The 27,761-nt window shown below is 39.1% G+C and overlaps 1 protein-coding gene across 3 annotated transcripts in view; it reads left to right on the top strand.

Moving 5' to 3' along the window:
* Window positions 1–27,495, top strand: part of LOC126184777 (uncharacterized) — a 397,357-nt gene extending 369,862 nt beyond the window's left edge. For 2 of the 3 annotated variants that reach the window (XM_049927331.1, XM_049927333.1), the window contains 3 exons: window positions 9,637–9,789; window positions 23,140–23,286; window positions 24,221–27,495. In XM_049927331.1, coding sequence (XP_049783288.1) covers window positions 9,637–9,789; window positions 23,140–23,286; window positions 24,221–26,615 — 2,695 coding nt within the window. In that variant the 3' untranslated portion in view covers window positions 26,616–27,495. The remainder of the gene's footprint in view (window positions 1–9,636; window positions 9,790–23,139; window positions 23,287–24,220) is intronic. The other variant, XM_049927332.1, reaches the window with a different exon arrangement.
* The last annotated feature ends 266 nt before the right edge of the window (window positions 27,496–27,761 follow it).

Below are 27,761 nucleotides of genomic sequence, written 5' to 3'. Positions count from 1 at the left end.
GGGAAATGATAGGGATCTGAGTATGAAGTGGTTGGAACATCCACCATGTTGACAACATTTGGCATCTTCTGATGTCTACCAACTATGATTGTGCCATGAGATGTCCATTGTTAGAGGTATGAGGGATAAAACAAGAGCAAAACAAAATGCCTCACATGCAAGTGCAACATTAGTAGCAAACTCCAAGTGACAAACATCAGCCCTCTCATTGCTAGTGTGGTAGGTGGGCCAATTCTGGTAGTTCAGGATGTAATGTTGGAGGTAGCTGACTTGCTTAAAAACTGGTGTAACATCTTCTGGTGTGCTTATAGTACTCACAGACCTAAAAAGAAATTGGCATGGGAAAATATTTTGAGTGACAGGAAGAAGTTAGAGTAGACATAAATGGGTTTATTGAGAACTTAAAAAATCACACTTCAGGGATGTAATCAACACATTGTGGAAATCTTGAACAAGGGGACAAAACAATAAGTGAATGATTTTTGATTTTAAAAAATCTCTCACTGGCAGGCCAAGAACCTTTTACCTTGCCCTCATACAAATAAGAAAGTGAATGCCCACTGACCTGCTAAGCAAGCTACTGCAGTCAGCAGCCATACTTGCTCATATATAATATGCCAAATAGTTTGAGTTTACTGTCAATGAGGAGAGTAGTCATTGCAGAAAAGAAGAGCTCCTAGACATGGTAGGGGACAACGAGGTGGTAGAAGAATATTAAATTGCAAGTGACGTAACTATAAATGGAGCACTTGTTCATTTGAAGAAGGTTGTATGAGGGTCTAAGTCATTGATTTATAAAAGGGCCATATTTCAAATTAAGCCATGTCTAAAAAAACTATGAAGAAACTGAATCAGGGTTTGATACAAGGATTTAATCCCTCCCCAACATAAGTCTATGGGCTTAAAAATTATGCCATGTTGCTTGATTGTTGCTTAGTTATAGTTTAATGTCTCAGTCATTACTAGAGACAGCTGGAGAAGGACATGGGGAGGACTCTGCTGTAGTCTTTACACTTTACAGAAAACGATTCTGGCATTTACAAGAAGTAGTTCAGGAAAACATGAATCTGAATAGACAGACAACGATTTGAAGCTTACTCCTCCTAAATTCGAGTCCAGTTTGGGTTGAATACACTTGAATAATGCTCCTGATAACTTCATACATTTCTATGCTAACAAAAAATATTATATTCAGAAACAAAAATTCAAATACAGAAGTAATAATTCTGAATGGATGTGTAGTAACTGCATAATATGTGTCATTCCATTCAGAATTATTACTTCTGTATTTGAATTTTTGTTTCTGAATATAATGTTTTTTGTTAGCATAGAAATGTATGAAGTTATCAACCCCATAAACTTACTCATAACCATTGAAACATCAATTCAATTGACAAATTCTATTATGGATAATGTTATATTTCATTTCCATAGAGAACAACATTCAAGTAATATAGCACAGTATATAGCCACTTGAACTGTAGTCGAGAAATCCCTATCTCAACATACTGATTTATTTTTGTCACTTAATGGAGGGAATATTTTGAAGAGTTGCTCAATGTAGGTGAAAATGCGATCAGTAATGTTTTAGATTTCGAGGTAGAATGGGATAGGAATGATGATGGAAATAGGATCACATTTGAGGAAGTGGAAAAAATGGTCAATAGATTGCAGTGCAATAAAGCGGCTGGGGTGGATGAAATTAAGTCGGAACTCATCAAATACAGTGGAATGTCAGGTCTTAAATGGCTACACAGGATAACTGAAATGGCCTGGGAGTCGGGACAGGTTCCATCAGACTGGAAAAAAGCAGTAATCACACCAATCTTTAAACATGGAAACAGAAAAGATTGTAACAACTACAGAGGTATCTCTTTAATCAGCGTTGTGGGTAAAATCTTCTCAGGTATTGTTGAAAGGAAAGTGCGAGTATTAGTTGAGGACCAATTGGATGAAAATCAGTGTGGGTTTAGGCCTCTTAGAGGTTGTCAGGACCAGATCTTTAGCTTACGGCAAATAATGGAGAAGTGTTATGAGTGGAACAGGGAATTGTATCTATGCTTTATAGATCTAGAAAAGGCATATGACCGGGTTCTTAGGAGGAAGCTATTGTCTGTTCTACAAGATTATGGAATAGGAGGCAAACTTTTGCAAGCAATTAAAGGTCTTTACATGGGTAGTCAGGCAGCAGTTAGAGTTGACGGTAAATTGAGTTCATGGTTCAGAGTAGTTTCAGGGGTAAGACAAGGCTGCAACCTGTCTCCACTGTTGTTCATATTATTTATGGATCATATGTTGAAAACAATAGACTGGCTGGGTGAGATTAAGATATGTGAACACAAAATAAGCAGTCTTGCATATGCGGATGACTTAGTTGTGATGGCAGATTCAATTGAAAGTTTGCAAAGTAATATTTCAGAGCTAGATCAGAAATGTAAGGACTATGGTATGAAGATTAGCATCTCCAAAACGAAAGTAATGTCAGTGGGAAAGAAATATAAATGGATTGAGTGCCAAATAGGAGGAACAAAGTTAGAACAGGTGGATGGTTTCAAGTACTTAGGATGCATATTCTCACAGGATGGCAACATAGTGAAAGAACTGGAAGCGAGGTGTAGCAAAGCTAATGCAGTGAGCGCTCATCTACGATCTACTCTCTTCTGCAAGAAGGAAGTCAGTACCAAGACTAAGTTATCTGTGCACCGTTCAATCTTTCGACCAACTTTGTTGTATGGGAGCAAAAGCTGGGTGGATTCAGGTTACCTTATCAACAAGGTTGAGGTTACAGATATGAAAGTAGCTAGGATGATTGCAGATACTAGTAGATGGGAACAATGGCAGGAGGGTGTCCACAATGAGGAAATCAAAGAAAAACTGGGAATGAACTCTATAGATGTAGCAGTCAGGGTGAACAGGCTTAGATGGTGGGGTCATGTTACACGCATGGGAGAAGCAAGGTTACCCAAGAGACTCATGGATTCAGCAGTAGAGGGTAGGAGGAGTCGGGGCAGACTGAGGATAAGGTACCTGGATTCGGTTAAGAATGATTTTGAAGTAATAGGTTTAACATCAGAAGAGGCACCAATGTTAGCACTGAATAGGGGATCATGGAGGAACTGTATAAGGGGGGGCTATGCTCCAGACTGAACACTGAAAGGCATAATCAGTCTTAAATGATGATGATGATGACTTAAAATGAAGGCAGAGGTGCTTTCTTTGACAAACACTTGGCTAAGACCCTCTCACATCCTTGTAAAAATGAACTGGTGTTCCATCTCTAATACCTTGTTGACAACGAGACATTGAACCATAGAGTACACAAACTTTCCTATTTGTTGACTGTAGAGAAGTTAAATGACTCCCAGGAATGAAATTATTCTTATTTACTGAAGCAATATCATGAGAGTGAATATGACCTTTCTCATGTTGTATTACTTTCAGTAGCAATTTATAGTATGTAAATGCTTTCCTCAAAATATCATTAAATCATTCTGATTTCATGTGCGACATGAGCACATAAATACACTACTGGCCATTAAAATTGTTACACCAAGAAGAAATGCAGATGATAAGTGGGTATTCATTGGACAAATATATTATACTAGAACTGACATGTGATTACATTATCACGCAATTTGGGTGCATAGATCCTGAGAAATCAGTGCCCAGGACAACCACCTCTGGCCATAATAATGGCCTTGATATTCCTGGGCATTGAGTCAAACAGAGCTTGGATGGCGTGTACAGGTACAGCTGCCCATGCAGCTTCAACACGATACCACACTTCATCGAGAGTAGTGGCTGGCGTATTGTGACAAGCCAGTTGCTCGGCCACCATTGACCAGACATTTTCAATTGGTGAGAGATCTGGAGAATGTACTGGCCAGGGCAGCACTCGAACATTTTCTGTATCCAGAAAGGCCTTTACAGGATCTGGAACATGCGGTTGTGCATTATCCTGCTGAAATGTAAGGTTTCACAGGGATCAAATGAAGGGTAGAGCCACGGGTCGTAACACGTCTGAAATGTAATGTCCACTGTTCAAAGTGCCGGCAGTTCGAACAACAGGTGACCGAGATGTGTAACCAATGGCACCCCATACAATCATGCCCGGTGATATGCCAGTATGGCGATGATGGATACACACTTCCAATGTGCGTTCACCACCATGTCGCCAAACACGGATGTGACCATCATGATGCTGTAAACAGAACCTGTATTCATTCGAAAAAATGAAGTTTTGCCATTCGTGCACACAGGTTCGTCATTGAGTACACCATCGCAGGTGCTCCTGTCTGTGATGCAGCGTCAAGGGTAACCACAGCCATGGTCTCCGAGCTGATAGTCCATGCTGCTGCAAAACAACGTCGAACTGTTCATGCAGATGGTTGTTGTCTTGCAAACGTCCCCATCTGTTGACTCAGGGATCAAGACGTGGCTGCACGATCTGTTACAGCCACACGGATAAGATGCCTGTCGTCTTGACTGCTAGTGACATGAGGCCATTGGGATCCAGCAAGGCGTTCCGTATTACCTTCCTGAACCCACCGATTCCATATTCTGCTAACAGTCATTGGATATCAATCAACGCGAGCAGCAATGTCGCGATACGATAAACTGCAATCATGATAGGCTACAATCCAACCTTTATCAAAGCTTACATGCGGCATCACAACAACGTTTCACCAGGCAACGCTGGTCAACTGCTCTTTATGTATGAGAAATCAGTTGGAAACTTTCCTCATGTCAGCAACCTTGTGTGAATGCTCTGAAAAGCTGATCATTTGCATATCACAGCACCTTCTTCCTGTCAGTTAAATTTCGCGTCTGTAGCACGTCATCTTCGTGGTGTAGCAATTTTAATGGCTAGTAGTGTAGATCATCTGTATCATTAGTAGTAGTTGCCAGAAAAGATGCTCTTTATATTACATTGCATATTATATTATGGAGCAGCATCTATTGGAAGAAATAGTGTTTTCCCTTAGAAGTATTGCATAAAATTCATTTATGTGAGTTCTTAGTTGTCTAGATGCAACAGATGTGCCCATTTGCAGTTCTATTGAACAGACAGTGTAGTTTTTCTGCTCACTATATGCTTAATAGCCAGTTAACACTCTTTTCCACTTGTAGAAATGCCAAATTTTCAAGTTCATATTATGTCTTAAAGTCAGGTGATTCCAGTTCTTCTATGTGTTGAATATGGAAGGACAACTTTTGTAAATAATCTGAAGAGACTGCTAACCAACTCCATATGAAACACCTGTTCATCATGAGAAATTTCACATGTACCACTTTCCCCACATGGAGGCTCTGAACAATCCTACACAGATGTTTTGAATCTTCACATTCTTGAACACCCCTGACTATACTAAATGATAGAAGCAACATGTTACATTTGCACATTTGGATTTACGATTGTATAACTTCAATTTAATGGAGTGTTGAGCTCCAATTTAAAATGTCAAATGCAGAAAATTAACCTAAATATTCACAGTAACAGTAATGAACATTACTAACAGCGAAGTATTGCACACCAAAATCTAGGCACACTTGCTACTAGATGCAACAGTTAGAAAACATGTCTAAATAATAACTGGGATTCCCAGAGTGCTACTTGCATGTAAAAAAAAAACCTATCATGGCAATTTTTTCATTATTAATGCAATGTCCAACATATTTCTATACATTTTTGTGAGAAGTGCAGCTTGGTTGTAGTGAGATTTTATATTTTATTGATTTTTTTTTGTTTCTCTTGAACAGTTTCTTTTGGATTTCCCATTACAGTGATAAAATTTACTGAAAATGTTTCTTTAAAATTATGACTTCATGACTGTAAATGTTGAAATTAAATAAATACAATCTAAGATTAAGTGTGCACGGGATCAGCTATGATTTAAATCCAGATCTGCAGCTCTTTCAGCCAGTCTCTGTCACCTGAATAAATACAAAACAATCCAAGCCTTTGGAAGATGTTTTCATCAGCATGGCTAAGAAAGCAAAGTATCTGAGAACCACAACACAGTTAACCAATGTTAATAAGATCACTGTACAAAATATTAGTCAACTTCCCTACTCCTCTCCTCCTGCCTCACCCTCCATGTCAAGAGAGTGACACTTTGGAGCACTGCAGAATTGGTACCAGGTCATCAAGTGACCCTCCACTACTGACATAAGCTATATCAATGAAGTGGTGTATATGTGCCAGTTGGTTGAATGGAATCGGTGCAATTCCATGGATCACCGTGGTGACATAACAGAAAGGAGCTAACGTGATGATTCCCACACCATGAATGATGCTGCCAGATCTGTTAGTGTATTAATTTGGACTGTACAATGTGTCAACATGGAATGATATACCATTCAGGGCCATGTAATATGGTATAAATCAATGATCATAAACAGATCCTAACTGACAAATGTCACACCTCAGCAATGACAACCAGTTTCAAACTCTACTGACATTTTGCTGCTGTCATTGACTTCAGAGCCATCTCAACCAGTTTCCAAGGGAACCTTATGAAGGGAACTACATGTAATATGACATTTAGAGTTGGGTACCTGGCAAAAGACCACCACTCAAAGCATTTCATAAAGCTGCCTATCTTCAGTGTGCCAAACAACACACAAATTGGATAGTAGCTGACTGGAAGCAGATGTTTTTGAATGATGCAAGGTGACAAGTGAACTGATAGTCCAATAAATGCATTTAACCTGCAGTGTGAGGAGAGTGTGTACTATGATCAAAATAACAAAGTAATTGACTGTTCAGCATGGGAAAAGATGATGTTGTCAGTTCACCTAAGCCTATGCATGAAATATGGCAGTGACAGCAAGAGCTGGGCAATTCCATACTGAATACATTCACATGCTGCTCATTAATGTGCATTACTGGGTTTATTTAAAAGAAAGCAATGGAGACAATGAAAATTAACCATGATTATTACATTACTGGTCGCAAGTATCATCCACAGCTGGCTGTAGCAACTAGAAACTGATGAGACAGCAGAGAAATACAACAACAGTGAACAGAAGGCATGACTGAGCTCATTTTTTGACTGATTGTTGCTGTCCTGTAATCAAACAGCTGTCAGACACCTTTTTTTATTCTGATCCAGATGTAGTTCAGGTCAGAGGTAGTTCCATGGTTTTTTGAAGATGTTTTTCACAATGTGACTTTAGCCCATTTATTCAAGTTACTGTGAACATTCTTGGTGACCAAGGATAGCCTTTTCTTCTACATCTTCATGATGAGTATGCTGTGGATACTTCAATTCTCCAAGATGACAACAGCAATTTTCACAGAGCAGCATGTATAAATTCTGGTTTGATAAACACTCAGGCACCTTACTGAATTTCAACTGAGATATAAATTACCCAATGTTAATCCCATAGAAAATGTCTGGGACCATTTGAAACAGCAGGTGAAATCTAGCAGTCAACATGCCTACAATTTTGTAGCTCTACAGGTTCTAATCACAAATGAGTGGTTTGAGTTGGATGTGACATACCTAAAGAAATTTGTGGACTCTCTTCCTCACTTTTTGAGGCCATTAGCAAGATCAGAGACTATGTTACCCAGTATTAGTATAACACCTTCTGAGAGTGACTAGTTTTTGTCCAATGTGCATACCTTCAAATACTAAAATGACTGTTTGAGCCAATACAGCAAAAAAATTGTCCACATTATAGTGATCCAAGGTTCCTCCAAAATGACAATGTTCTTGATCCTATGTCATGAAGTATTAGGCAGTTCATGGCCGAAATGAAATACCCAAGATAATGAAATACCCAAGATTTTGCACCCACCTTACTCAGCAGGTCCAAACTTCTGTGTGACCTTTTCCTCTTCTGTAGAATGAAAAAGGCCTATAAGGCAAAAGTCCTCAGAACTTAGAAGATGTGAAATCAGAATACACATGAAAAAGAATTTTTGAAAACAAGCATTGAAATAGAACTTCATCATTGATGGGATGTTAAACTCTAATCTTCCTTTCTTTTTCTTTGTAGCATGGCTTCATTTATACCTCATTTAGGATGAAAGATAGGAAGTATAGGGTTTAACATCCCATTAACAATGATATGGTACCAATGACCAAGCAGTTTGGTCCCTCCCCCTGCCTTTAAACTGACCAACCAACCAACAACAAAATCATCAGAGACAATAATACTGAGTCCATGCGGCTCAAAGGTTTGGTGTGAGTCTTTCAATTGGATGCCTCTTCAGAAACTTACATGTCCCTAACCTACCCTAGTAATCATACCAGGGAAAGCTGAAGTACAGTTTAATGTGGAATCCAAACCACCTGTCAGTCCTGGTGAATCTTCACGTCATTGAGAGGTGAAGGATACTTAAAGGCAGATGGAAATACTTTGTGGTCTGGCCAAGATTTGATCCTGCAACCTTTCAGTTTCCAGATATGTGCTTCACCATTAAACCATCAGGCATGACTATTATTAAAAATGGGCCATACTAGGAGAACATTGAATTGCAGATGGATGGAAACCACTCACTCCATTGTGGCCACCCATTGTCAAGAAATGAAGTTAACCACATTAAAAAAATACTTATTTTCTGGTTGTCATGGTGATTAGAAATAAACCACAAACATATGCCATCAAACCACCAACACATTTTTTTTAATTCATTCAAAATTTCATGTATCTCAGTTACTGTCATAAAAGCACAAAAAATCAACATCCATCTCATAAAGTGGAAAATATGATTATTTGGAAAAGTCATCAGTCAACTCATCCCAGTTTCAATACCATAGAGCTAATTCAAATCTTTTTTCTGTGTGTATGGACATTGAAGTGGTGAATGAGAATTTGTACCAAGGCCAGGGTTCAAACCTGGGTCTCTACTCACTCAGCAGATGCACAACCACTATGCCACACTGGTGCAGTGGCTTTGCACAACAGCATGGACAACCTAGCACACCTCCCTCCTCAATCCAAATTCCCATTCACACCTCAGCCCACTTGGTATTCCCCCCAAAACTTGAACAACATTGTAGAGTCTCTCCCGCTGTATTGGAATAATACCTCAGCATCAAATAAAATGGAGAATCCTGTCTGAAATCCAATCATAGGTGCTTTAATCAAATAAAACTGTTTTTCATTCATTGCTTCATAGATATTTGAGACTTGAAAAAAGTTGCCGGGACCATATGGCTTCATTGGATCAAATTTTTTCTGTTCATGCACCATTTTTAGCATGGTTAAAGTCCATCTGTCTCCTTCAGTAATCTATATACAGCAGAATTCAACAAAACAGTGTGGTATACATGACTCTTGTTGCCTCCTGGTTAATTTGAATGGTGAGTTGTCCCTCTGTAGTATGGTGGTAGGTCATAATGTATTAGTGTAGGCAACATAAACTGTGGACATGGTGCCCTGCAGTTTTCTCAAAAGCTATTCATGATGGTGCTGCTAGCCCTCTAACAAAATATTTTCATCACAGAGCTATGCAAGCAGTTCACAAACTTCACTTAGCAAAGCATATAAACTGACAGTTAGGGTCAAATGTGGCTCATTTGTAACTGAATCTGGATTATAAATTTATAGGCAAATAGAAAAAGAAATGAAAAAGTTACAATTCTAACTTAACATTTATTGGAGTTTGTTTTAATTTTTCAGTCATGAAAAAAAGAAAATGTACTGGGAACAATTGGAGATGAGGTGTCGTTATATGTATCGACAACAGCACACAGCACGCCACTGCAACTGCTGCGATGATTGCCGCTACCCACTTCCACATGAAGGATTCCCTTGGGAGGTTATGGATGAGAGGTAACAAACCTTTAATTGAATTTATGTGTTAGAATAAAATATTATTAAAAGTATACAGAAATAACAAAACCATCTACATAAAGATTACACCTACAACTCTTAAAATATACCAATACAATATTCCCCTTTCACAGTGGCATGAGGGAATGTTGCCAACAACTTTAACATGGATAATTACTTTGTTAAATTGTAAAATATATTAAGTTACATTTAAGTTACTAACAAAAACTGAAAAATTTCATTTATCATCAGCAATAAAGATATGTAACATATAGCAGTGAGTGAAATTCATACGAATACCCTGTCCATTCCCTTATGTACCTACTTGACCAGTGGGCATCAAATAACCTTCATCATGAACTATGTTTCTTAACATCACATCTAGGTGGTGATAAATGTAATATGATTGACAATGTATAGTAGTTCTGCCTTTATATAAAACTGCCAATCCCTAAGCATATAAACTGACCGTTAGGGTCAAATGTGATTCATTTGTAACTGAATATAGATTATAAATTCACAGGCAAATGGAAAAAGAAATGAAAAGGTTTCAATTCTAACTGAAACACCATCATCAGCTGTTCAGTATATTTTGGTACAACTAAAGAGTGGAAATGGAAAATGTTCTAGATGCCAAATTTCACATATGTCAGGAGAATGAAAAATCAATGTGTATGCAATTCACTTGCAGGTCTCTGGTTCTGCAGTGGTCCATTTACTTTGTAAGTGTATTGTACAAGAGAATTCACTGTCGCCCCTTATTTTCAGTAAAATGAATTACCAGAACACAACCCTTGATATAAAAATATGTTTATTCTCATAATACACAAGATGTGCACTCACTGTTGCTCTTGACTTGACTGAGACATACTTCCACCTGTGACGAAGTCTCCAGGCTACCTGTTACTCTAACACATGGCAAGATAACAATGCTTGCTGCTCACTGCAATACTTATCAGGATGAGACATAAATCTGCTAACTGCAGTCTCCAAAGTAGCTTATTCTAACATAAAGCCAGATACAATGCATCCCACTCAGTGAAGTGCTATCCAGGCTGAGACACATCTGCTTGCTGCAGATTGTCCCAGGTAACTCTCATGTTACCTTGATGTGGCCCCTCAGCCATACCTGCCTGTCCCAAGCAAAATGACAGGAGGGAGGAAGGAGAAACCATTAGGTAGAGGGTGTAGGGACAGTACCTGCATTTCAGCAGCTGTCACTCCTTGCAGACCAAAAAATCACTCCCACACAGCCATGGACAGCATATCTGCACTGATGAGAACTTCCTTGCCCAGTATGCTTAAGATCTCATGAGGGCCTTCACAGGCAGGCACTACTCCCCAAACTTACTCCACAACCAGATTTCCCATGCCATATCCTCACACACACCTAATGCCTCCACCACCTCCGAGAATCAACCACAAAAATGTGCCCCCTCATGACCCATTATCACCCTGGACTGAAACAACTGAAGCATAATTTTTGCCAGGACTTTATCACAATGCCCTAAAATGAGGGCATCTTATCCAAGATTCTTCCCACTCTCCTAAAGTCATACTCCATTGCCCATCCAAACTACACAACATCCTGGACCAACCCTATGTCATTCCTACTCCCATCCCATTGCCACAGGCATCATACCCCTGTGGAAGGCCCAGGTGTGAGACCTGCCCAATCCACCGACTCAGCACATCCAGTTCCAGTACTGTCACAGGGTTATCCTATCCCATCAGAGGCAGGACCATCTGTGAAAGCAGCCGTGTCATACACCAACTCTGCTGCAATCAGTGCACAGCATTTTATGTCAATACAGTCCTTGGCCAATTTATTAGATGCACTACAGTTTTTAAGTAAATTTTTTATTTATGTCTAACAAAATTTGTTTGTTTTTAATACATAAACTGTGATAAAATGATTATGAGTTGTCTACTTCATAACTAAGGTGATATAACAAATAAATAAAACATAGCATTTGTTGAAAATATTTTATTTCAATAATTATAACAAAAATTAAAATATTGTGAAAGTGAAAACATTAATTTTAATATCTAGTTGAGCCAACTTTTGGAGCTATGAGAGCCTTAATATGACATGGCATGCTGTCAATGCAGGACTGTACAGTTTCCTGATAATGATACCACACATTGATGATCTTCTCAAAGAGCTGTGTTTTTGTTGTGATGACATCTTTTGCCACCTCCCTCTTCATTAGTTCCCATACTTTTTTTTCTATGGGGTTCATGTTGGAACTATTACCTGGCCAGTCTAACAGAGGGATATTTTGTTCCTTCAGAAAGGATTTGATTGACCTGGCTGTGTGACAGGGAGCACCATTCTGCATAAAAATAAATGGTTCCCCATTCGGGGACCATTCTCTGAGCTGTGGTATTAACTGTTTTTGTTTTTGAAGGACTTCCTTGAACTGGTCTTGCCTCATTATGCCTTTAACCATGTAAAGACATCCTGTTCCCTTGCCAAAGATGACAGACCAAATTATCAACTTAGTTGCGTGTTTTATGGTGTGAATAATGCAGTTGGGATGAAATTTTTCTCCTGTTCGATGGTGCACATACTGACATTTGTTAGTTAAAATTTCAAATGTGTTTTCATCGCTGAAGCATACCTGTAAAAATCAAGAAACATAATTAATCTACTATGAATAAATGTACATAGGTTGTATCATATTGTAAATAATAATTTTAAAGTTAAATTACCGATCTTCAGAAATTCACATCCTTATCACACCACTGTTTAATCTACTTCAGATGCTTTACTTTCATTGTGGCTGTTAACATTGGTTTTCTAGTGGGTTGGCAGGCCTTGAAATCAATATCCTTCAACTTTCTGCGAACAGTGCATCAGATGCATTCACATTAGCTTCTTCCAGTTGAGATTTTATCTGAAACTTCCTGGTAGATTAAAACCATGTGCTGGATCGAGACTCAAACTAAGGACTTTTGCCTTTTGCAGGCAAGTGCTCTACCACCTGAGCTACCCAAGCAGACTCATGTCCCACCCTAACAGCTTCAATTCTGCCAGTACCTCATCTCCAACCCTTCAAACTTCACAGAAGCTCTTCTGTGAATCTTGTGGAACTAACACTTCTGGGAGAAAGGATATTGCAGAGACATTGCTCAGTCACAGTCTGGAGGATGTCTCCAGAATGAGATTTTCACTCTGCAGTAGAGTGTGCGCTGATATGAGACTTCATGGCAGATTAAAACTGTGTGCCCGACCGTGACTCAAACTCGGGACCTTTGCCTTTCGCGGGCAAGTGCTCTACATTCTGAGCTACCCAAGCAAGACTCACGACCCGTCCTCACAGCTTCAATTCTGCCAGTACCTCGTCTGCCAGGAAATTTCATATCAGTGCACACTCCACTGCAGAGTGAAAATCTCATTCTGGAAACAACCCCTAGGCTGTGGCTAAGTCATGTCTCCGCAATATCCTTTCTTCCAGGAATGATAGTTCTGCATGGTACGCAGAAGAGCTTCTGTGAAGTTTGGAAGCTAGGAGATGAGGTACTGGCAGAATTAAAGCTGTGCGGACAGGTCATGAGTTGTGCTTGGGTAGGTAAGATGGTAGAGCACTTGCTTGCGAAAGGCAAAGATCCTGAGTTTGAGTCATCAGCCAGCACACAGTTTTAATCTACCAGGAAGTTTCATATCAGCGCACACTCCACTGCATAGTGAAAATCTCATTCTGGAGATTTTATCTGTTTCATTGTTTCAAATTTGTTTTCTAGGCAAATTATTTTGAGAAAACTTTCTGACCTTGGAGTGAAAATTGGTTTTCTTCAACATTTGTTCTTCCTTTTGGGGCTCAGTTCTTCACCTGAATCAATTTTCTTCTTTATACGCCTCACACTAGCTTCTGATGTTTCCAACCTTTGTGAAATTTCATGACTGGAATACATTTTTGTGTTAATGAAGGCTTTGACCTCCGCTTTTTTATGTGGTGACTCTTTTACCCATTTTTAAAGGTCACAGTTAGTAATATCTGTTTGTTAAACAATCAATTGTGATGTCGATATTACAAAATTGATAATAAAAGTGAGCAAAATATTACACCAGTTACATGCGAGAACACTATTGAACAGGTCCTTTCCTGTATGCTGTACTCTGCATATTAATACAATAAGTCAACAATCCAATGTCATGAAGCAACAATAGATACAAAATTCAACAATGTAATAAGTTCCCTGAATAGCTGTCATAATTTTTCTGATTAATAGCATTAAATATAGTACACAACATGTAATTATTACAAACAACATTAAAAATGTGCAGTTCGTCTAATAATTTGGCCAGGGACTGTATGTCAACCAAGCAGCTGTCCACCAGAATGACATTGACCACCCAATGGCACAACATTCAGCTGAGCACAACATGCCTGAGTTCAATGGCTGCTTCAAATCTGGGTCATCTGGAGCCATCCCTCCACCACCAGTTTTTGTGAACTACACAGCTGGGTGATATCTGTGCAACACCTCCTCTTATCGCATAACCCTTCTGACATCAGTTTCCATTAATCTCTGCCCGCTATTGTTGACAATAATTATTTCTCTTTTTCTCTTTATTCCTCTCCTTTTCCGCTACTCCTCTCTCCTCCCTCCCCACCTCTCCCTGCCCACTGCCTAACCTGCAGCATTTCACTGTCCGCCATCCCCACCATACTATCTGTCTCCCTCCCTGCCGCAGCCTCCTCCTTACCCCCACCCAGTCGTCACTCCCATCGTGCACTGGTGCCACTGCTCACAGTGTGGTTTCAGTTGCCTGAGACTGCAGTCATGGCTGAGATATGGACATTACCACCCACAACAAGTTACCACACTTCATCAAGAGTAGTGACTGGCGTATTGTGACGAGCCCGTTGCTTGGCCACCATTGACCAGACGTTTTCAATTGGTGAGAGATCTGGAGAATGTGCTGGCCAGGGCAGCAGAGGAACTTTTTCTGTATCCAGATAGGCCCGTACAGAACCTGCAACATGCGGTCGTGCATTATCCTGCTGAAATGTAGGGTTTCGCAGGGATCGAATGAAGGGTAGAGCCACGGGTCGTAACACATCTGAAATGTAACGTCCACTGTTCAAAGTGCCATCAATGCGAACAAGAGGTGACCGAGACGTGTAACCATTGGCACCCCATACCATCAAGCTGGGTGATACACCAGTATGGCGAAGATGAATACACACTTCCAATGTGCGTTCACCGCAATGTCGCCAAACATGGATGCGACCATCACGATGCTGTAAACAGAACCTGGATTCTTCCAAAAAAATGTCATTTTGCCATTCGTGCACCCAGGTTCATCATTGAGAACACCATCACAGGCACTCCTGTCTGTGATGCAGCGTCAAGGGTAACCGTGGTCTCCGAGCTGATAGTCCATCCTGCTGCAAACGTCATCTAGCTGTTCGTGCAGATGGTTGTTGTCTTGCAAACGTCCCCATCTGTTGACTCAGGGATCAAGACGTGGCTGCCTGATCCATTACAGCCATGCAGATAAGATGCCTGTCATCTCAACTGCTAGTGATACGAGGCCGTTGGGATCCAGCATGGAATTCAATATTACCCTCCTGAACCCACTGATTCCATATTCTACTAACAGGCATTGGATCTCGACCAACGCGAGCAGCAATATCACGATACGATAAACTGCAATCACGATAGCGTACAATCCAACCTTTATCAAAGTCAGAAATGTGATGGTACGCATTTCTCCTCCTTACACAACGCATCACTACAATGTTTCACCAGGCAACGTTGGTCAACTACTGTTTGTGTATGAGAAATTGGTTGGAAACTTTCCTCATGTCAGCACGTTGTAGGTGTCGCCACCGGCACCAACCTTGTGTGAATGCTCTGAAAAGCTAATCATTTGCATATCAGAGCATCTTCTTCCTGTCAGTTAAATTTTGCATCTGTAGCACGTCATCTTCGTGGTGTAGCATATTTAATGGCCAGTAGTGTATATCAATGAAAATAATCAACTTTTCAAAATATAATGTAATTGGATAGATATAAAATCGACTCAACAAGTGGCAGCAGCAGAACACATGTATAAAATGTATTCAGAGTTAGCAAGCTTCCAAAGCTAGTGGCTCCTTCTTCTGGCAGAAGAAGTCTTCCTTCCCCTTCAACCCTTCTGCCAGATGAAGGAGCCACTGGCTCCAAAAGCTTGCAAATTGCAATACCATTGATAAGTGTGTTTTCCTGCTGCCAGTCCACTTGGTGTGTTGCTTCTTTATCCATCCAATTACATTATATTTTCTATAAAGGAATGTTTGGAAACAGTTCAGTGTTTCTCATTTTGCTTTGCAAATCTCACTTTCAGTTCCTGTGCTACACATGAGTACGCGGATAATAACTTTGGTGAGATTGACAACCTCTACATTAGAATGGAATTTACACTGATATATGACTCTGAACATCAACATTGAGGTGATAGTCTGTTTGGCAACAGCACAGTGAATCAATGGTATTTTCAGTACATGCTTCCTTGTCTGTCATATCAGCCACTTCTTTTCCCAGAATTCTCATGTGTTCTGACCCAGTGGAATAACACCTCATTCAAATACTTTGTAGCTGTATATGTTGACCAGTATTGTCTGGACTGTGTAACATATACAATGGATTCAGAAATTTAAAGCATGTGAAACATTTTGCTTTACAAATACACATCATCTGTTCCAGTTCCTCGAGGTTATATGTAACTATGCATGAGACAGAGTACACCAATTTCATAAACACATTTTAAGAACATTCTCAGGAGAAGTTACAATGCAGCTATGAAAACCCATCTGTTTAGATTTATCAGTGAATATACCCATTTAGTTGTGGAGTTTATTTAAAATTCTATAAAATAGAGTTTAAAATGCTAAACCTAAATTTTTTTGGGCCTCTTCAATAGAGTGGTTAGAAGTCAGCTCCAACTCTGGGTTGTGGGTGATATTTTCCTTATGCCACCTACCATTGGGCCCTGCATGGCATACATATCAAATGGTTTAAGTGTTTATGGGCGATTCATTTAATGATGTACAGTTTGGAATGTAGATGATCATGGAACAGCAAAACGTCTATAGACATAACACACCACAAGGTGCTACCACCAGATTCCTAGTGGAGGCTGCCCAGCCACAGAATGTGGACTGGAAGCAGCCATAGGTAGCCTCATTCCCACATGGGAATGTAGGTCTCACAGCTCTGTATAATGTAAATGCAGAATTTAACTGCAACTGCATAGAATAATTCTAAAGCTGAAGCAAATGAATGGTATCATCATCCAAAATCTATAGCTGAGGTGCTTAAGATCTTCAGCATCTTTGGTGATTCTTCCTATCAGATCCCTTAAGTACTGTAACCATGAGAACTTCTCATCATTATGTCTGCCTTCGGACATCCAAAGAAAAAGAGACAAAAGTTCTTCATTTCCTGCAGTCACTTATAATGAACAGAAACACAAAAGCACATCTCTTTAATTTTCCCACATATGTATCAGTGATGAGAAGCACAATTTCTTATAGAAGAAGCTATTGCATTTCATTACTTTGAAAATGAATAAGCCACGTATTTTCTTTGCTGCAAACAGAGATTTATTTTCCTTTTCTTGCCTGTATGGAATTTCCAACCAGCAATCTCATTCTGAAGAACATCTTACTATTTTTTTTAAAAAATCATCTAATGTTGCTTGAGATTAATGTTGTTCCTTGGTACTGATTATATTTTCAATACTTTGTGTTAAAATCAAAAACTCTTTCTTAATTATTGTTTATTATTTTTGCTTCTTTCTTTTCTTTCTGTTTAGTAAAATAAATTCTGTGGACAGACATGCATATAAAATGGTTTTACACATTTTCCTCAGTTCAGTAGACAATCCTGATTAAGATATAAGATAATTTAGTAATCATTTTAGGCACCGGCATTTTCCCAGGCATATCAGTTATGTTGTGTGGAGTTTCTATGCACCATTAGTTTGTGAAGCTACAAACTTTGAACATGGCCTTGAATCTGAATATGTAAATTGCAAAGCAGTGAACTTAGTTCACATCACCAATTGATACACTAAATTACTGTTGCACTGGTTAAACACAAATGCTGGATGTAAATATGTAAGTCTCAAAATTCTTAAATACTACCCTCATGATTACATCAGTTCTTTTCCATTTTGTTTGCTTTGTTTCTCATCGATATTGTCATGAGCTGTGGTGCATGCAGTATGGCATAATTGTTAGCATCACTGACTGGTGTGCTTAGGATCACCAGTTCAAATCCAATCACCAGGAATTATTTCTCATTTAATGTTTATCAGTTCTTGAAATATGTTATGTTTGTAACGTTTGTTTATTTTGAAATATTCAGTGTTTGTATAAATACCAGCATTTGGGAATATTCAGTGTTTGTATAAACAGCTGCATTCTCTGTCCAGGAGTTTAGTTCTGTTCTGCCTATAAGCTGGTGTCAAGTGATGCTAAGTTTTGAACTTTCTTATGATCCTGCCTTCATATTTGGAGTTGATTATGGTTTCAACGTGACATTGTTTGCTGAAGGTAGGCCAAACTGATGAAAACATTTGGCAACAATCTGCAACAAGTCTGATTATTAAAAGAACAATTTAAGAACAGGACCAACATAATGGGGAAATGACCTGCTCATACATATAGATATTTTGGCCCTATGCCCCATCATGAACCCCAGTATGACAGAAGTCAACAAAATCTCACACTTGATGAAAGGAGTCACAGAAGACATTTGCCAATATCTTCTGGTAAAGTATGTCACGACAGAAGAATTCACCAAGTGGTGCCAGCAAATTGAGAAAATGCTGCAAAGAAGAACTGGATGAAAGAAATATGGTCAGTTGCAGAATGTGGTTTCTGTGACAGTTGTGGAAGACCACCACGAATTCACCTCTGTCATATGCCAGATAGGAAGACAAGGGATACAGTAGTGTATGCAGTCACAGTAACAAGAGACAGCAGTGATCCATGTGGGTCCCATGCATTAGGAGGTAAAAGGGAATGTTAAAGAAGGGTGTATTGATCTTTAGCATCAATCTCTGCCACTAGTCAAACACTCCAAGAATGGACTTGACCAACTCAGACTTATGCAACAACCATCAAATGACAATGCAACATCTGATCACTGCAGATATGACCAACTCCACTGACAAGTACTGCATCCCACGGAAGAACAGACATTTGGAGGACAGAGGACATCATGTCAATATGTTTTCCTCATGGATGTGCTGGACACATTGTCCACTACTGCAGAGAGGGAAGACAAGTGCTTTATCACTATTACATGGCAATACACCAACCATCACAACAGTCTTCTCCATGCCAGTCATAGTTGACCTGTGGGACAAAGCCCATTGCCATGCCCTGGATGTGGTCACTCCCAATACATTGCAGCATTTTCCCATTGCCATACAGAGCTACCAGCCACATGCGTAGCCACCAACTTCAGGAAATCTAAGTAAGGTGACCACCTGTGAAGGGAGACTGCCAGAGACGCAAATCCTCCATGGACAATAGTCACCAAGATGTCAGGAAATCTCATTGATGTCATCACTGATGACCAGCCTATCCAGGCACCTGCAGATTCAGGAACTTCTTTTCTTGTAATGTCAGGCAATTATCACAGTAGCTAAAGAAGATGAAAGCAATTGCGCTGAAGGTCACAAATGGGAAATATGTCCAGCTAAAAATAAATGTAAATGTCATGCGACTAGGGCCTCCCGTCGGGTAGACCATTCGCCAGGTGCAAGTCTTTTGATTTGACGCCACTTCAGTGACTTGCATGTCGATGAGGATGAAATGATGATGATTAGGACAACACCCAGTCCCTGAGCGGAGAAAATCTCTGACCCAGCCTGGAATCGAACCCAGGCCTTTAGGATTGACATTCTGTCACGCTGACCACTCTGCTACCAGGGGCAGACATATGTCCAGCTGACAGTAAAACATATTGCAAGAATAATTATCAATGACAGAACACAACCATTTAAATTTGTCACTCCAATAGAAAGTAGTCACAATGTTATTCTCAGATGGGACTTCTTGCAGGCACCATAAGCAGTCGTAGACTGTGGAGGATCAGAGCTCCAAACTGATGAAGGAATTCCAATAAGCACACGCAACAAAAATTGCTCTAGGATAAACAGCTAGCTGTTTATCCTAAAGACGTTATCCAGCCATCATCAATTAGACAAGTGGTCATTTGAGATGCTCAGTTAAACTGTGAAGCTTTTGTCAATTGCACAAAGCTACTCAGGCTCACAAAAGAAAGTGACAATTATAAGCAAGGTTAGGTGGTCTTGGAAAACTGTGAATCACCAGTTGCCACAAGCAGCTAGAACTCATCTCTAAAGGTATGTGTGAAGGGACAGCCAAATCAATCCATGAAGGACAGCTTAGTGTCATCAACAAAGAATCATTCTCTGCCACCATTAGAGATAATGCAGGGGGAGAAAGCTTCAATCAAACTGCCCATAGGAAATAGCCTGACTGAGGAACAATGTTGGTGAGTGATAGCCATTCTGTGTAAATTTTCAGATGCTCTCAAATCCAGAGTGCAGAAAAGGTAGACCAAGCCATCCAAGGTATGACAGTTTATCAGCACTGGGGATCATACACCAATTAGCCAGTGGTCATATAGAGTGCTGCCTGCTGAATGAATAATACAGGAACAAGTGTAGAAGATGCTAAAAGATGACATCATTAAATCTCCAGAGGGCTACTAGTCTTCTCCTGTGGTCCTTGTGAAAAAGAAGCATAGCACATGACATTTCTGAATTGACTATGACAACTAAACAAAATGAAGAAGAAAGAAATCTATTCATTGTCACGCATTGATGACACCCTAGACTGCTTGAAAGAAGCAAAATATTTCCAAACTATGGACATGCAGGCAGGCTATAGAACTGACATTGATGAGGCTGACTCAGAAAAGACTGTCTTTATAATTTATGACAGACTCTGTGAGTTTAAGGTTATACAATTTGAAATGTGCAATGCTCCAACCACCTATGAATGTATGGTGGACATCCTCTTTAATACCTTAATTGGAAAATATGTCTTTGCTATCTAGACAACATTGTTGTTTTTTCAAGAAATTTGAAGAACATCTAAGCTGCCTGCCAACCATGTCAAAGTGCACTCAGGCTGCAGGCCTCTGTACGAATCCAAAAATATGTCTCCTAACTTCCTAACTGCCCAAGAAATAAAAATCTTGGGGAAGCAAGAGAACGGCGGTGGAGGTTTTCTGACTCTTCAGCACACTCATGATGTGAGAAGTTTCCTCGGTATGTACTCATAGTACTAGCAGTTCATAACTGATTTGCATAATAAGACACATCACTTGTAAGAGCTATTGAAGGTAGATGCCAAATTTGCTTGGAACAATGTATGAGAAACATCTTTCATTGTCCTTAAGAAGGTGCTAACACCTTCTCCAGTCCTAGCATTGTATGACAAGAACACCAAGATGGAACTTGACATTGGCACTAGCAGTTGTGAATAGGTGCAGTTCTAGTGCAAATTCAGGAAGGTGCTGAAAAAATGATAGTTAACATTTCCAGATTACCCTTAAAATCCAAAATGATTTTACAACTGAGAAAGAGTACCATGCAGTTGTGTGGGGTAACAACAAGTTGCAGCTCTATTTATTTGGTAAACCATTCATCTTTGTGATGCACACCTTTCTCTAGGCAGGTTGACTAACCTAAATGATCCATCAGTTTGTCAGGTGAGATGGACACTGAGGCTTCAGTGTATACAGTGGTATACAAAGATGGATGCAAACACAAGATCATGACTGCCTTTCAAGGAATCCTTTGCTGGAACACAGAAGTGTGGATGGAATCTCAGTCATCACTGGATTAAATGGTACTGCTGCCCAACAGAGGGAAGATCCAGCTGTGCTGAAAACCACAGAAGCCTTGAAAAAGGAGGAACCAACCAAAGGAGAATTCCAATTAATAAACAGAGCATTGTATAAGAGGAAATATGATCTGTTGGGGCAGAAATTGTTGCTCATCATCCCAGCTTCTACAGCCAGCTATCCTGAAGCATTTCAATGTTACTCCAACATCTCACAGAATGCTTTAATAAGATGTTGGCTGGTACACTCTTGGTGTATCTTGGTGTCAGATAGAGAGGTAGGGATACAGTACTTCCTGTATTGACATTAACATACACCACAGCAAAGCAAGACACTACATGATTCACACCATTCTTTCTGCTCCATGGTTGTGAAGCCGAAATGACAATGGATACACTGTGCCTGTTTTAACCAGGTAATACTGAGGATGAATATGTGAAACACCTTATCATCAGCACCAAAGAAGCAAGGCAGATAGCTGGTTTAAGGAACCTAGGCATGTAGGAGGAAGACTGAGAGTACTATAATGTAAAGCACCAGCCAGTGAGATGCAGCCCATGAGACTGGGTATGGATTTTTACACCAGTGCAGAAAGTAAGACTTCCACAAAAGTTACTAAAGTGCTACTTTTGGCCATATCGTATCCTTCATTGCTCGTTGGATGCCACATATGAAGTCAAGGATTGTGATTCTTCATCAAGACGACAAAAGGACACAGACATTATTCACGTCGTCTGCATAGAGACCCAGTTGAGACTCACTAAGCTTCTATGGAATGGGCTACCTTCTATGCTCACAGTAGTGAAGACAATATAACAGCATGACTAGAACACAAGGACCCACCAGTGCCACTACATAGAGAACCATTGACAAGATTTAGGCCAAGAGCACTATAGTTGGTTCCAATGACAACATCTGAAACAGTGGGTTGCTGTTTCTCCAGGAGACTGATCAATGCTATGAGCTGTGGTGCATGAAGTGTGAAATAATAGTTACCATTGCTGGTTTATGTGCTGCAGTTCACCAATTCAAGCCTGTTACTTAATATTTATCTTTTCTTGAAGTATGTTGTGTTTGTAATGTTTGTATATTATGGAATATTTAATCGTTGCATAAAGAGCAGCATTCTGAAGTATTTGATGTTTGTATGAAGAGATGCAATCTTCATCCAGGAGTGCAGTTCTGTTCTGACTGTATGTTGGTTTCAGTTATAAATGTGCTTTCAGTGTTAAGTGTTGTACTTCATTGATGACCTGCCTGCAGATTTGGACCCAATTGTGATTTGAGATAAAAATATTTATTTGCAGTGAACTGGGTACTTTACTTGTGATACTTAACTCGTTTTTATTTGTTTCCTGTCTCTAGTTTCTCTTGTCATTTTTTCTCTGCACTTACATTCAAATGCAGAATAAATAATCCAGTCTTTTAACTTCACACTATCTACGCTGTTTTTTGAAATCCTAGCAGATACTGGACACCACGCAGAGTGGGTAACCTATATTCACCAAACCCAGGTGAAGATGGGAATTCAAATACACACAGGCCTACATCTGGCTGGAGCTGGTGTCGTTTGCCCTGGGCTCGAGGCAATACAACCAACCAAAATACCAGGTAATTTCTGTTATGTAAGGCATCAAAATAAATAATTCAGGTTTTCGGGTTGTAAAATTCCTGCTTTAATAAAGTAAAATTATATATGTGTGCTAAAGTATTTTCAGTCACTGGTGATTTTGAAAATATATTTCACTGAGAACAAATAGGATTTCTCTTTTTAAACTGATCTGTCACTGTTAGATCAACAAATAAACTCATTTCTATGAAAGAGAACATCATCCGTAAAGTAGCAAGTGAAGCTCTGTGGTCTTCAGGTTGTTATATGTTGTTTTGAGGGGGGTTGGGGTTGTTGGGGGAAGGAGACCAAACAGCGAGTTCATCAGTCTCATTGGAGTAGGAAAGGACAGGGAAGGATTTCAGCCATGCCCTTTCAAAGGAACCATCCTGGCATTTGCCTGGAGTGATTCAGGGAAATCATAAAAACCTAAATCAGGCTGGCCGGACGCGGGGTTGAACCTTCGTCCTCCCAGATGCGGGTCCAGTGTGCTAACCATTGCGCCACCCCACTTGGTTTGTAGTTTTGAAAATCCCGTTCTGCAGAGTAACACTTATTTTGGAATTCTACTAATCTGGTATGAGCACAAAAAATGTTTGCTCGTAGTCCTTCTCATGTCCACACTGAAATTATTAAATAGAAAAACCCTTTCAGCAGCATCCATTCATAATTGCAGTAGCATAGGCAACTTACAATTCAATTATTGATTATCTAACAATAGAAGTACTTGATTACATCTCAACAACAGTGATATAAGTAGAATAATTCACAACCATTCATTTTTACATATCTTTTGTATGTAAAATGTTAGAATAATCCAAACGTGAGATTTTTCTGAACTAACAGAACATTTCATATGGTATTAATAAGAGAATGATAAAAATTCATTTGGCTTAAATATAATTCATTTAACTCTGTTTTTATTTAAATTTTCAGAGAAAGCAGTCAAAATTACCGGAATACCACTAGCAGTCCAGACAGTCAATATGGTTTCAGCAGCCGTCCAAATCCAGACATGCATAACAACCAGGGAGAGAGGAGAGTTGGTGTTGCATCTGTGCAAGTGGAGAGTTATGGCCCAGGTTACTACATGTGGGGACCACCACCGCCATACTCAAACCATAGTAGTCCAGCTCATCGTGAACCTATCCTTGGTGTGCTCCCACATTCTAGTTCTATGAGCCCACCATGTGTCAGTCATGTTCACAGACACTGTCATGTACAAGGTCAGTTTCTTGGAGAGCAGAACTGCTTTGGCAATTCACAGCTCCAGGCAGCAGGCTCCAATGACACAAATGTGGAAGAAGTTAGGAAAAATGTGCTTACTGAAAATTATACAAATGCAGATGAATCAAAATTACCTGCTTCAGCTGACAGTAGCAGTGAAAATACTAAAAATTCATCAGTTAGTAGAGAAAGAGTAAGTAACACACTCCCAGTACGAAAAGCAAAGAAGAGGATAGATATTTCATCTGTGAAATCAGTTGCTAACATACCATTTTCTGTTGATCAAAAGAAACAGCACACATCTCCAACTCATGTTGTTGCTATTAATACAACATCCAGTTTCCCACGAAACAGTATACAAGTATTATTTGGTCAACAATGTCAGATAACAGAAGCATACCGCAGTCAAAGTATGTCTGAAAAAATAGCATTAAATGATTTTAATGTTGCTGATAAATTGACTCCACATCGTTTGGAAACGACTGATGGTCATTCAGAGCCAGAGGATGATGGAAGACTGCCAAATCACTGCTCACCACAAATGCGAGGTGTGGCAAGTTCAGCTTTTACTGTACATGAAGCTCCACATGGAAATGGAAATGAACCAACTGAATCTGAGGTTTATTTTGCTGATGTTTCTTCTTGCTGTAATGTGTCTGTTCACAATGATGGGCCAGATTCATCTTTCTATGATGAAGCTTCAGCTCCACAGAAACAAAATGTTACAACTTCTTCAGCAGAAGAGCCTATTGTTCCCAAACCAGAAGTATTACACCAAGTATCACAGTGTTTTGCCACATCAGATAAAAGTCATCATCTTAATATGAAGCAAACAGGCATACAGCAAAGAAGCAGTGTCACAACAAAGCATGTTAATTTAAAAAATACTTCAGAAAATGAATTGGCGTTATCAGAAAGTGCTAATCAATATCATAACAAGTGCAAGCATGAAATTATTGATTCTGAATGTAAAAATGCAACAGCTGATATTTTTAATCACCAGAAGCATACTTTATCAAACAGTTGCTTTCATTTTATATTAACAAGACAGAGGAGCCTGTCAAAAGATAATTTGTCAGTGGGCAAGCAGGAAGCATCACATCATAATAATTTATTGTGCAATAAGCAATATATTGAACCAAAATCTCATGATGAATATGACACATCACAAAATATCCAACAGTCAGCCATGTCACTTTCAGACTGTGAAGCTGGTGTTACTTCTCATGTACCAGATAATAATGAAAATTGTTATACATGTCAGGTAACACACTCTCTGCCACAATGTGACAATTTTGTAGCAACAACCAATTACAATCACAATTCAGTATACTGTAACAATGATGTTGTCATAGGAGATACAATTACAAGCCCAGAGCCCTCATCAGTTCTAAGAATACCCAACGATGAAGTATTAGTGAGCAACAAGAATAACCAGGATGAAACTCCTTGCATCTCAGCAGTGCTGCAGCTGAGTAAACTTCACATACATCAGCAAAGGAACAGTATTCATAAAGCTAACAGTGAGCCTCTAGACAGCTTTCCCTTACTACAAAGAAATAAACATTTTCTGGCTCCTGATGCACAGTATGAAACAATCCCTGAACAGCCACTGCAAATAGCCAAACCCCAGCTTTTACACACTCATAGGCATCACAAAAATTTTATTACAGTACATGACACCTTTAATGGAAATAATGTGGTAAACGCTACAGGGAGACTTAATGCATCCCACTGCACAAACTTTAACTCCCCATCATCATCATCTCCTAGTGACAGATGTTTAAATTTTTTGGTCCCTACAGTGACTAATGTGGATAGCTCCATGAGACTGTCAAATAATCCAAACAACATCAACAGTAGTAGGAGCTTCATAGAAGGATTGTATCAAGCAAATGCCAGTACTGAGGAAGAATCTGAGTCACAGACACAGCAAACTTCGACCTGCTACAGTGATGCTACTTTGGACTCTGGATGCCATAGTGGATCTGAATTTGCTGCCAGTCACCAGAGTGGCAGCACAAGAGGAAGAAACCATAGTTCTAGATCAGAATGTGGAGGAGAAGTAATGGGTGTTGTCACAGTTCGTTCAGTTAATGTATAAAAGTACAAGAAGAGGAGCAGCTGTTTGGGTCAAAAACATCCAGCTGAATAAATTGTATATAAGACTAAAATGCAGATTTCTTTCAGTCATGAAATGATTCTTCCTAGCACATCAAAACTGAGATACAGATTCTAAAACTGTAACATACTCTATATTTCTGTGAGTCAGCTCAGTTTTTGTTCAGTGTATCATTTGTTGTTACATATCACATTGATATTTTTGCTGCAGCTGTGTTGTTTCTATGTTGAAGCAAATAGGAGGATAATTGAGATGCCATTTTAAGTACAAAAATGCAAAAAAAAAAAAAAAAAAAAAAATCTACACATGTTAAAAATTGTGTATTACATACTGTGTAAAAATGAGTATTTTTTAATGTTTTAAACAAAAGAATTTCTTATTGTTACCTCTATTTTGTTATTTACATGTGATTTTTTTTTTCATTCCCGTCATTGTAGTGTAGGAAGAAACAAACCTACATTAATCTGGTGAGTACATTTAGTAGAAGATCTATCAGTTATGTCTTGACTTGAGTTTTTCAGCAATGGGTCTTCAAATATATGAAACACTACCTAACACAAATTTATGTGACAATGTTTATCCTGCACTTATTCATAAATTATTACTATAGAAGTCTGTCAGAAGTTATGTATATCTGTAAAGATTCATGATATTTTTAGTGTTGTAAAAAACACTGAAAGTTGTCAAAGTTCTTAATGACAAAAATAATACTAGCAAATGCCAACTAAGACTGTTCTCTCATCTAAGTTCTTATACTGTATTACCAATCCCTGTAACACTTATGAGCAGTCAGATTTGTCTGATTTTACATGACATAACAGATTTTTTGTGGAGCAGCCAGACAACAACAGTGACTGTGAGAAAATGCAATGAATAGTAGATTGTTGTCTCTAGCTGGACAAACACATAAAAAATTGTCAGGTTTGAAATGAAAGGGCTTGCAGAATAGCAATAAATAATAAATAAAAAAATAAAGAGCCAAGATAATATAGGCCTGCAATTAAATATGAGAACATCACAATGTATCAAGGAGCTTAATAAATAGACTAAATGAACATTTAAATAATTGTAGGATTAGTGGGATGTATAGTGATTGTTGCTATGGTGAGTACTAAGAATAATAAAACA

The sequence above is a fragment of the Schistocerca cancellata genome, chromosome 4 (assembly GCF_023864275.1).
Source record: "Schistocerca cancellata isolate TAMUIC-IGC-003103 chromosome 4, iqSchCanc2.1, whole genome shotgun sequence".
Lineage (NCBI taxonomy): Eukaryota > Metazoa > Arthropoda > Insecta > Orthoptera > Acrididae > Schistocerca > Schistocerca cancellata.
The sequence above is the reverse complement of the archived record's forward strand: the minus strand, read 5'-3'. Positions and strand labels throughout refer to the sequence as shown.